The sequence below is a fragment of the Boleophthalmus pectinirostris genome, unplaced genomic scaffold (assembly GCF_026225935.1).
Source record: "Boleophthalmus pectinirostris isolate CB_2022bp ecotype Guang Dong unplaced genomic scaffold, ASM2622593v1 HiC_scaffold_7, whole genome shotgun sequence".
In the NCBI taxonomy this organism is placed as follows: Eukaryota; Metazoa; Chordata; class Actinopteri; order Gobiiformes; family Gobiidae; genus Boleophthalmus; species Boleophthalmus pectinirostris.
This window is the reverse complement of record NW_026571473.1, coordinates 42,443,728-42,454,445: the sequence shown is the minus strand read 5'-3', so window position 1 is coordinate 42,454,445 and position 10,718 is coordinate 42,443,728. Positions and strand designations below refer to the sequence as shown.

Genomic DNA, 10,718 nt, shown 5'->3' with positions numbered 1-10,718 from the left:
TAAAAAAAAAAATTTTTTTTTTCTTTCTATCCATCCATTCATCCATCTATCTGGGGTTGGGTCGCGGGGGCATCAGTCTAAGCAGGGACTTCCAAACTTCCTTCACCCCAGACACGTCCTCCAGCTCCTCTGGGAGGATCCCGAGGTGTTCCCAGGCCAGCCCAGAGACATAGTCCCTCAAACTCATTTCGAGCGCTTGTATCCGCGATCTCATCCTTTCAGTCATTACCCAGAGCTCATGACCAGAGGTGAGGGTGGAACGAAGACTGACCGGTAAATCGAGAGCTTCGCCTTTCAGCTCAGCTCCTCTTCACCACAACGGTCCGATACAGCGACCGCATCACTGCAGACGCTGCACCTGTCCACCTGTCAATCTCACGCTCCGTCCTCCCCTCACTCGAGAACAAGACCCCGAGATACTTGAACTCCTCCACTTGAGGCAAAGACTCTCCGCCCGCCCGGAGAGGGCAAGACACCTTTTTCCGGTCGAGAACCATGGCCTCAGACTTAGAAGAGCTGATCTTCATCCCAGTCGCTTCACACTCGGGTCAAACCCGCCCAGAGCTGTAGGTTCCTGGTTCGATGAAGCCAACAGAACAACATCATCTGCAAACAGCAGAGATGAAATCCTGTGGTCCCCAAACCGGACCCTCCGGCCCCTGACTGCGCCTAGAAATTCTGTCCATAAAAACAATGAACAGAACCGGTGACAGGTGCAGCCCTGGCGGAGTCCAACATGCACCGGGAACAGGTCTGACTTACTGCTGACAATGCAAAATTTCTTCTATCCATTTGCCCTTTTTAAAATTTATATCTTCACTGAATATGGATTGTTTTATGTAACTGTGTTTGTAAACCAGAACTAATCCAGGACTAAACCAGGACCAAACCAGGACTAAACCAGGAAATTACTGAAGTTATTTAGTTCTGCTTTAATTATTTGCTATTATTATTATTATTATTATTATTATTTTATTATTATTATTTTGTTCATTGATGTAAAAACACATGAAAAGTGTTGTCGTGTTGTCGCAATCCCAGGGTAAATCTATATGGCCTGTATCTCATGAGCTCTCAGATCGCCTTGACAACACACTCAAATTCACCTAGTCTTAAAACCACATCAAACATTCACCTCATCTTAACATCAAATTTCACATCTACTTATCCTTAACATTGCATCAAAACATTTATCTAGATTCAACATTGCATCATGTCAAACCACTCACCTCGTCTGGCTGGACTTGCTGGTTGTAGAGATGTGTATTAAAGGGAGACTCAACAAAAGATCCAAACAAGTGATTTGTCTTTGTCTTATTTTTTCGGCTTTTTATTCAGTTTTAATGTGTCATTCACGTGACTGGGAAATACCGGCTCATCGCTGTGCAAAAGTTTACCTACTCGAGGTTTTACACTCAGAAGGTTCACAACAAGGGTATCCTGTGCCCAGCTACTCGATGACTCCAACTTTACTCAAAAGCTCATATACAAAATGATTAGGACAAATCACTATGCAAGTACCTTAGGAGAAATTGCCTCGTGACTAGTTCAAATTTGGAATCTTGCCTACTAGCAGTGGTACGCTAGAGGGGTCAATGCTGCAACCAAATCAGGATTTAATTTATTTGCTGTGGAATTTGATATATTTATACTTTTCAGATTTGACGGGGCTCCACTCATGTACGTGCAAAGTGATCAGTCTTCATACATAGCAGTATAGAGAAGTACAGCTCCAAGAACAGAGGATGCTTTGAAAACCGCAAACGTTGCTCTGTAGGCCGGCCACCTCACCTAGCAAGGTGCAAACACCGTGTTCAAAGAGCATGGACCTTTATACCGAGTTTCATATTGCAGCACATCCTGTGCAAAATAGTATCACAGTCCATTGTTGCATATACAAGGTTACAAAAACAAAATCAGATAAATCATGTTAATATAAGTGCTAAAATAATCATTTTACTACATTATATGATTCACTAATGCCCTAAAAGCTGCTATTTGAAAAAATAAAACACTCTTAATAATATCAAATGAATAACAAAAACCCTCTTAATAAAACTGGCACCAAAACATTCACTTTCTTCAACCAATGGGGGTGGGCGTGCGTCACGTGTTTTACACTGAGGAGAGTGAGTCTGGAGAACACAGAGACACTGAGGCGCCAAATCCAAACCTAAACCCAGGGATCAGAGTGTGAGTGGATGTGGTGTTGAAGGTGTGGAGGTGGGTCAGTTGGTCAGAGGAAACTGTGTAGAAGGACACAGATCCACCAGGACAGTCCACAAACACTGATACTCTCCCAGAAGACGAACAGGGATGAGGGAGACGAGTTTCTTTGTTATTATGACGAACAGAGAAACCAAGTTCAGAACAGAACAGACTCCAGGACTGATCATTGCCTCCAAACAAACTGTCATCACCGTTTCCTTTCCTTCTGATTCTTCTGTAAGACACTGATATATGAACATCTCCACTCCACTGGACCTCCCAGTAACAGCGACCAGTCAGACCAGTGGAACACAGAATCTGAGCCCAGTGGTCAAATCTGTCCTGATGATCTGGATACGGCTGCTCCTCTGTCACACGTGTCACCTTCTTGTTGTTGTCAGACAGTTTGAGTTTTGTGTTCGCTGTGTTTGGATCCAGAGTGAGATCACAGAAATCTGATGGAGAGAAAACACAACACAGCAGCAGTGAGTGGCCTGTCCACTCTCAACACACACACGTTTCATTCTAGAACAACACCACCACGTTTGTTCATCAAACATTTACACATTTAAAGGCTTCACTCCTTCACCATTCACCTCTTTTTTTCACTCCATTTCTTCTTCTTTTATTTCTGAATCCTTCCACTTTTGTCTTTGTCTCATTTTTATGTGACTGTAAAAACATTTCCTCTCACAGCCCCACACCAGCCTGTTTCAGATTATTCTCAGAGTAAATCTGAGTCTGTTTCACATTATTCTCAGAGTAAATCTGAGTCTGTTTCACATTATTCTCAGAGTAAATCTGAGTCTGTTTCACATTATTCTCAGAGTAAATCTGAGTCTGTTTCACATTATTCTCAGAGTAAATCTGAGTCTGTTTCACATTATTCTCAGAGTAAATCTGAGTCTGTTTTCACATTATTCTCTCAGAGTAAATCTTGAGTCTGTTTCACATTATTCTCAGAGTAAATCTGAGTCTGTTTCACATTATTCTCAGAGTAAATCTGAGTCTGTTTCACATTATTCTCAGAGTAAATCTGGATTTCTCTGGAGTTTGTTGCTGCAGTGACAAAGTGCAGCTTCAGTCTGTGACGTCACTCCACACATTCCTACACTCGTCTGTGCTCCAGGACACACACTTTCTCCTTTAAAGAGGGGGATGTTCTGAGTCTGTCCTCTCTTTGCTCCCCGTGCTAAGTCCCTCCCCCTTCAGAGCACTATCCCAACACACACAACCACTAATGAAACTCCTGCACAAACATCAGGTTTGTCCAGTCGCTGTCTTCACTTTTGTGTCATGTTTTTGTGTTTTTATGGAGAATTGTGGTGCGGGAGCCTGGGGGACGTAGGCTTGTGGGCGGGCCTTATACAGACTCGTACCGCTAACAGTAAGGAGGGTCCGGGAGAGATCTCTAGATTGATTTTGCAGAATGTCCCTCTTTAAAATGTCCTGTGCTGAGTCCAACAGCTGTGTCTGTGTCAGTGGCTCCAGGGCTCCTCCTTTGCTCCAGCAGCAGCACACAGCTGTGGAGCACACAGTCTGAGCTCTCACACAACTACACACATTCTATGGGAGGACTCACTTTCCCATCATGCATTGTGTCTCACACCCATTTGAAATCATCTGTGTCTGTTTCACATGGACTTCATTCAACACTTACACTTTCTGAGTCCTGGAGTCAACCACTCAGCTCCAGCAGGATCCAGTCTGAAACACAAGACAAGAGTCTGAAACACAAGAGTCTGAAACACAAGAGTCTGAAACACAAGACAAGAGTCTGAAACACAAGAGTCTGAAACACGAGAGTCTGAAACACAAGACAAGAGTCTGAAACACAAGAGTCTGAAACACGAGAGTCTGAAACACAAGACAAGAGTCTGAAACACAAGAGTCTGAAACACAAGAGTCTGAAACACAAGAGTCTGAAACACGAGAGTCTGAAACACAAGACAAGAGTCTGAAACACAAGAGTCTGAAACACAAGAGTCTGAAACACAAGAGTCTGAAACACAAGAGTCTGAAACACAAGAGTCTGAAACACAAGAGTCTGAAACACAAGACAAGAGTCTGAAACACAAGAGTCTGAAACACAAGAGTCTGAAACACAAGAGTCTGAAACACAAGAGTCTGAAACACAAGAGTGTGAAACACGAGAGTCTGAAACACAAGAGTGTGAAACACGAGAGTCTGAAACACGAGAGTCTGAAACACGAGAGTCTGAAACACGAGAGTCTGAAACACAAGAGTCTGAAACACAAGAGTCTGAAACACACTGAAGAGTCTGAAACACGAGAGTCTGAAACACGAGAGTCTGAAACACGAGAGTCTGAAACACGAGAGTCTGAAACACATGAGTGTGAAACACATGAGTGTGAAACACAAGAGTCTGAAACACAAGAGTCTGAAACACGAGAGTCTGAAACACGAGAGTCTGAAACACAAGAGTCTGAAACACATGAGTGTGAAACACATGAGTGTGAAACACAGACACTTTGTGTGAGGATGGTCAGATCTGGTACAAACTCTGCTGAGACGATGTGGAGGAGAATTAAACAACATTCTTGAGTGTCGTGTGACTCGGCTGAAAAAACGTAGTTTTTGTAAATCTCCAAAGTCGAGTCTGAGAGACTGAATTTTCATTCCTGCTCCAACATCTGTGATATTTTGTTCTGTTTTCACATCTGTGATATTTTGTTCTGTTTTCACATCTGTGATATTTTGTTCTGTTTCTGTAAATCCCACAGGATGGTCGGGACGTTCACTTTCTTCAGCTCAAACTCGGAGAAGAGGAAAAGAATTGTGTAAATGTGATGGAGATTAGACACATGTGCAAGTTGAGTGTGTTTCAAATGTTTTGATGAATGTCAAATCAAATGTGCAGCACAAATGATGTATGAGACAAACATGAATCATTTGTATATTTGACTTTAGTGTCAGATTGAGTTTGTGGGACTGCAGTTTATCCTCCCACCCGCCCGCTCCCACACTGTGCAGTCTTGCTCTCCGCCCGCCGCCCAAAATCACCTTTCAAAATGTGTCCCGCGCCGCACTCTTTGTGTCGGGTTGGAGGGCTCTACTCCAAAGCTCGACATGCTCTGTTCCACCTTGTGATGTCATCAAGTGGGACTTTTCAAGTTAAAAGCTCCTTTACCTTTTGTTGAGTAGAAATGGTCAATTCCAGGACTGAAATGATCCAGATGATTCTAGTGAAGGTGTGTGGAGTTTAAAAACACAGTGGAGCACTTCCTGTATCACCACATGATGACATCACAGAGTTTGGGTTTGAGAGAAGAGCTCAGATGTGTAAATGTGCAGGTTTGTGTGTTAAACATGTGAATGAAACAAAAGACAAGTCCAGGTGTGTTTGTGATGAGGAAACCACATTAGAACAGAGATCATCAAATAGTGTCATATGGAGCTTTAATGCAGGCTCACAGCTCTAAGGTTTTATATTGATCTGTTGACGATGTTGAGCTGAGGCCTGAGGATGATGAATACACCACATTCACACTCAGCATCAGTAACTGGCTCATACAGCACATGGGGCATGAAGGACGCAACAGCTCAACTCGTTTTTGTGCTGAATGGACACTTCTAATGTTTGTGATGAGAGGAAAAAACACTTTAAGTCACTTTGATTCTTAGTCAAATCCTGTCCACTGTTTGGTGAAAGTGTCTTTGTGTCCACAGTAAAGTGGTTCATACCTGAGAGTGTCCAGTGTGCAGTGGGGTCCTCTGTAATCACACAGCTTTACTCCTGTTGTCTCCTGGATGGTTGTAGCTCAGGTCCAGTTCTATCAGATGGGAGGGTTGGACCTCAGAGCTGAGGCCAGAGAAAGCACAGCCTTCCTCTGAGGCAGACAACCTGACAGTCTGAGGACACAGATTATTGGAATCAAGTCCATTCATTAGAAAACATTCAACCCAAATGAGACAAACAACAAGTCCCATATCTTTATGGACTTTATCAAATGGGATTTTCCAACACAAACACCAACAGGTTATGTAATAATAGTGAAGAAATATGAACCCTCTGACCTGAGCTGTTCCAGTTTACAGTGACGACTCTTTCAGTCCAACACACAACATCTCCAGCCCCGAGTCCTTCAAGTCATTGAGACTGAGGTCCAGGACTGTCAGACTAGAGAGGAGCTGAGGACTGAGGACAGAGCTTCACAGCTTCTCTCTGACAGGTTAACAGCGCTCAGTCTGGAGAAGTAGACAGGAGCTCATTAGAGAAGAACTCAGAACAGAAGTGACAAGTTCAGACACATCCTTCACTCCCAATCTCAACAATCAATCTGTAAAGAAAAATAAATGTATTCATGAAAACAAAAAACAGGACTATTTCTCCTGTAGGATGGTGTTGTATTTCTGACTTTAACCTGGACCAGTTATTCATTTCATGAAAACAATTGACAACATCAAAAATCAATGAGACAGAATAAAAAAATACACTTTTATGGTAACAGTCTAAAAAAGAAGATAAAGTTGAGGAAAGAATGAACTTTAAACCAGTAAAAGTCTGTATATTTCTGACCTGATTGTTCCATTTACAGTGACGACTCTTCAGTCCAACACACAACTTCTTCAGCCCTGTCCTTCAAAGTCGTTGAGACTGAGGTCCAGGACTGTCAGACTAGAGGACTGGAGCTGAGACTGAGGACAGAGCTTCACAGTTCTCTACAGTTACAGCTCTCGTCTGGAGACAAAAACTTGTTTATGTAGAAGTTTGAATCAAACCATCTCTGTTAAACAAAAGGAGACTCACAGAGCTTTTGGTGGAGCCTTGACCACTGGCAGCAGCCTCAGGAGACCCTCCTCTGAAGCCAAGTATTTCTTCAGTCAAACGCTCAGATCTTCTTCTATGACAGTAAGATGAAGGCCAGAGCTGCCACTGAGCAGGAGACAGTTCTTCTTAGACAGACGTCCTGATCTCAGGTACTGTGGATCTGCTCCACCAGTCATGATCATCAGTTCATTCAGACAGTGGAGCAGTTGATGCTCCTCTCTGCAGACACATCCTCACTCAGCTTCTTCTTGATGTACTCAGCTGTTTTCTCATTGTCTGGGAGCTATTTCCTGTCTGTGTCAGCAGACCTTGTAGAAGGCTCTGATTGGTCGACAGTGAAAGACCGAGGAGGAAGCGGAGGAGCAGATCCAGGTGTCCGTTTGGACTCTGTAAGCCTGTCCACAAGGCAGTAGATTTTAGTGTCAGGACGTCAGAGAGTGTGTGTTCCAGCAGGTTCTCTTTGAGAAGGTCTGATGGGACGTGAAGAGCAGCCAAGAAACTCTGCACACTCAGATGGATGAAAGCAGTAGACCTTGTCCTGGTACAGGCCTGGCTCCTCTCTAAAGACCTGTGTGAACACTCCGGAGTACACTGAGGGCCGCTGCAGTGTCCAGCCCCACTCGCTCAGGTCACTCTCGTAGAAGATCAGGTTTTCCTTTCTGCAGCTGCTCAAAAGGCCAGTTTTCAAGAGACTTCTCTTCCTGGTCTCTTGAGTCCAGTTGGTCTTCTCAGATCCTCTCATACTTATTTCTGACTTGCCTGAACCACCAGGGAAGTGGATGTACATCTGAGTCAGTTCTTGGGCAGCTCTCTCTTGCTTTTCAACAGAGCTCCGGACTGCGCAGCGATCCAGCAGAAGATCGGCAGGTGGCACATGATGTGGAGGATTCTGACGTCTTGATGTGAGATGATTTGTCGGCCTCGTCTCGAACTCTTCTGAATACTGCTCCTTTTGCGGTCGGTGAACCTCTACCTCTGTCCACCATGGAGACGCACTCAGCAGGGATCTGATTGGCCGCCGCGTCGGTGTTATCCAGAGCGAGCGGAGGGAAGCAGGCCCCCTGAGAGGTTCACCAGCAGCACGTGCATGAGGCGGACTCTGTGGGTCGTTCAGGGCTCGTTTGGTGAATCCAGAGGAGGTCTGCACTCGTCCAGCCGTCAAAGATGAAGAGCACCTGGGTCTCAAAGCTGCAGAGTTTCTGCTCGTGTTGATAAAGAAGTGACCGGACAGTGCACCAAGCTAATCTTCTCTCTCAGCACATGAGTGCTCTGAAAGTGAACGAACAGCACCTGTATGCCTGTTGGCTTCACTGAGCCCAGTCCAGACTGAACTTCTGACGTGAGCACTGTTTCCCGATGCCAGCCACTCCTTTGTCAGCACTGTCTGATGCTCCATGTGTGTGAGCTGGGCTTTAAACATGTCTCACATGTGATGGGTGTCTCTGCTGGGCCTGGTGTCCTGGAGGCGTTTCATGTGTCTGACCTCATGTCCTGGTTGACCTCTGAAGACCTCCCTCTGTGATGTAGAGTCTGTTTAGATTCATCCAGAAGGCTGGAGTTTCCTGCTTTAGCGATGCCCTCAAACACACACCAAACTTCTGCTGCAGGTCAGACTTCAGTTTACGCTGACAAACTCCAGAATAACTCCCTGATGAAGACACAGATAAGACCTGAGTCTCAGAGAAGATAAATGACTGTGAGCACTTGTAAATGTGTTAAATGGCCTACTGCTCCAGACGCTCAGCCAGTCCTTCGCTTCATCCTCCTCAGGAGTTCAGTGTGATCTCAGAACAGCCTACTGCAGCTCCTCTGCTCTTCATCCTATCCTCACAGGATCTTAAACCTTCTGGCATCTGTACTCAGAACCTTGTGGAGCTTCTGCGCTCCTTCTGGACAAAATAGATGTCCTCTCCAAAGCTGAACAGACACATTATAAACAACACAAAGCAGTCAGTGTCAGATCTGTGTGAAAAAGCTTCATTCATCTGAACATTTACAAACTTTAGTGATGACAAACCCTTAAATATGGAGTCCAGCTGTGTGTGATGGTGCTGACCACTGGAGACCTCTGGACCCGGCTGCTCCCCTCTGTCACAGACACACATCAAACACTCAGCTTCATTTAAACACTTTTATTCAACACTTGAGGAAACTTACGGCTCTGGGGAAAAATCACGCGGAGATTCCATAGACACGTCACTCCTGAGGGACTCACAGGTGGGACCAGGTTCACACGGATGATGTTTCTGCTGGATCCTGAAAGTCTGAACAAAGAACAAACTTCTGTGTATCATTCTTTTTTCTTTTTTTTTCCTAAGTTTTTTTTTTTTTTTTTTTGATTCATTAGATATACAGTAAACATTTACGAATAATGTGTTTTACATCCAAAACCCAGAACAAACAAGAACAAACCCAACCTGTTTCACCATTAAAAATAAAATAATAAATAATAATAATAATAAATACATATAAAACATGAGTTACTAAATGAATCGTAGTTAGTCGTGTGAAATAAGTGAGGGATCAACATGTTTAATCATGAACTCTAAACAGGTCACCAAGTCCTGTAGAACTTATCTTCACAGCCTCTTATGGAAAATCTGATTTTCTCTAATGTGAGATGGTAAATAAATTCAGCAAGCCACAGTTTAAAGGTTGGAGGTTGTTTGTCTTTCCACTTAAACAAAATTATTCCAGGAGCCAGGAGTGTGACAAAGCCAATTCTGTTTTTCTATTTCTTATGGGAGTGCACAGATTGTAACGATGTCCCAGATTTTACAGTCGTGGCCTCAGGTTCAACATTAACCCCAAATGCATCTGAAAGAAACTGAAAAATTGATGGCCAAAAGTTTCTCAGCTTCGTGCAAAACCAAAACATGTGTGATAATGTGTCTAGTTCAGCGGCACAGAGATCACAAGGAGCTTTAAGTTCTGGTTTGATCTGGCGAGTTTGACTTTGGACCAATGTGTCTGTGAACAACTTTAAACTGTACAACTGTTTGTCCTAAACACATTGAGGACAAATGGAAATGATTCAAAACCAATGTCAAACATCATCAGAGAGTTCCACACCCAGTTCCTCCTCCCACTTCAGTTTCACACGAGTCAGAGGTTCCACATCAGACAAGTTGATTAGACCATAAACTTTACCAATAATTCCTTTAGAGTCTGGATTTAAGTCCAAAATGTTTTCAACAAGTGAGAAGTGAGTCCAGTGGCCGTGAGGGAAAGTGGTCGAATGAAATAAACACAAGATTTTATAATCCACTTCCTCATGTTTCACACAAAACACAAGAATCCAGTGTGACAGGTTCACTCACTCTGTGTGTGTATGTGTGTCTGTGTGTGTGTGTGTGTGTGTATAATGTGTAAGTGTGTATAGTGTGACTGTGTAGTGTGTTTGAGTGTGTTTGTGTGTATAGTGTGTGTTTGTGAGTGTATAATGTGTGTTTGTGTGTGTGTGTGTCTATGTGTGTGTGTGTGTATAGTGTGTGTGTGTGTGTGTGTGTGTATAATGTGTGTTTGTGTGTATAGTGTGTGTGTGTGTATAGTGTGTGTGTTTGTGTGTGTATAGTGTGTGTTTGTGTGTGTGTGTGTGTAGAGTGTGTGTATAGTGTGTGTGTATAGTGTGTGTGCGTGTGTGAGTGTATGGTGTGTGAGTTTATAGTGTGTGTGTGTAGTGTGTGTGTTTGTGTGTGTATAGTGTGTGTTTGTGTAT

The 10,718-nt window shown here is 43.7% G+C and overlaps 1 protein-coding gene across 1 annotated transcript; it reads right to left on the bottom strand.

The window, feature by feature from the left end:
- Nucleotides 1–1,302: 1,302 nt before the first annotated feature.
- Nucleotides 1,303–5,448, bottom strand: LOC129412099 (stonustoxin subunit beta-like). Its single transcript, XM_055165104.1, has 3 exons — nt 5,233–5,448; nt 3,869–3,915; nt 1,303–2,663 (listed from the first exon to the last, which is right to left on the bottom strand). The coding sequence occupies exons 1-3, from the start codon at nt 5,298–5,300 to the stop codon at nt 2,116–2,118; spliced, it is 663 nt and encodes a 220-aa protein (XP_055021079.1). The 5' UTR covers nt 5,301–5,448; the 3' UTR covers nt 1,303–2,115.
- Nucleotides 5,449–10,718: the final 5,270 nt, after the last annotated feature.

Excerpts from the sequence above, each read along its gene's own strand:
- LOC129412099 (XM_055165104.1), bottom strand. The coding sequence starts at position 5,300 with ATGTCGAGCTTTGGAGTAGAGCCCTCCAACCCGACACAAAGAGTGCGG. Across the intron at positions 3,916-5,232 it reads CGCGGGACACATTTTGAAAG|ACTGGATCCTGCTGGAGCTG; the intron begins GTGATTTTGGGC and ends CTTGTGTTTCAG. Across the intron at positions 2,664-3,868 it reads GACTCCAGGACTCAGAAAGT|ATTTCTGTGATCTCACTCTG; the intron begins GTAAGTGTTGAA and ends TCTCTCCATCAG.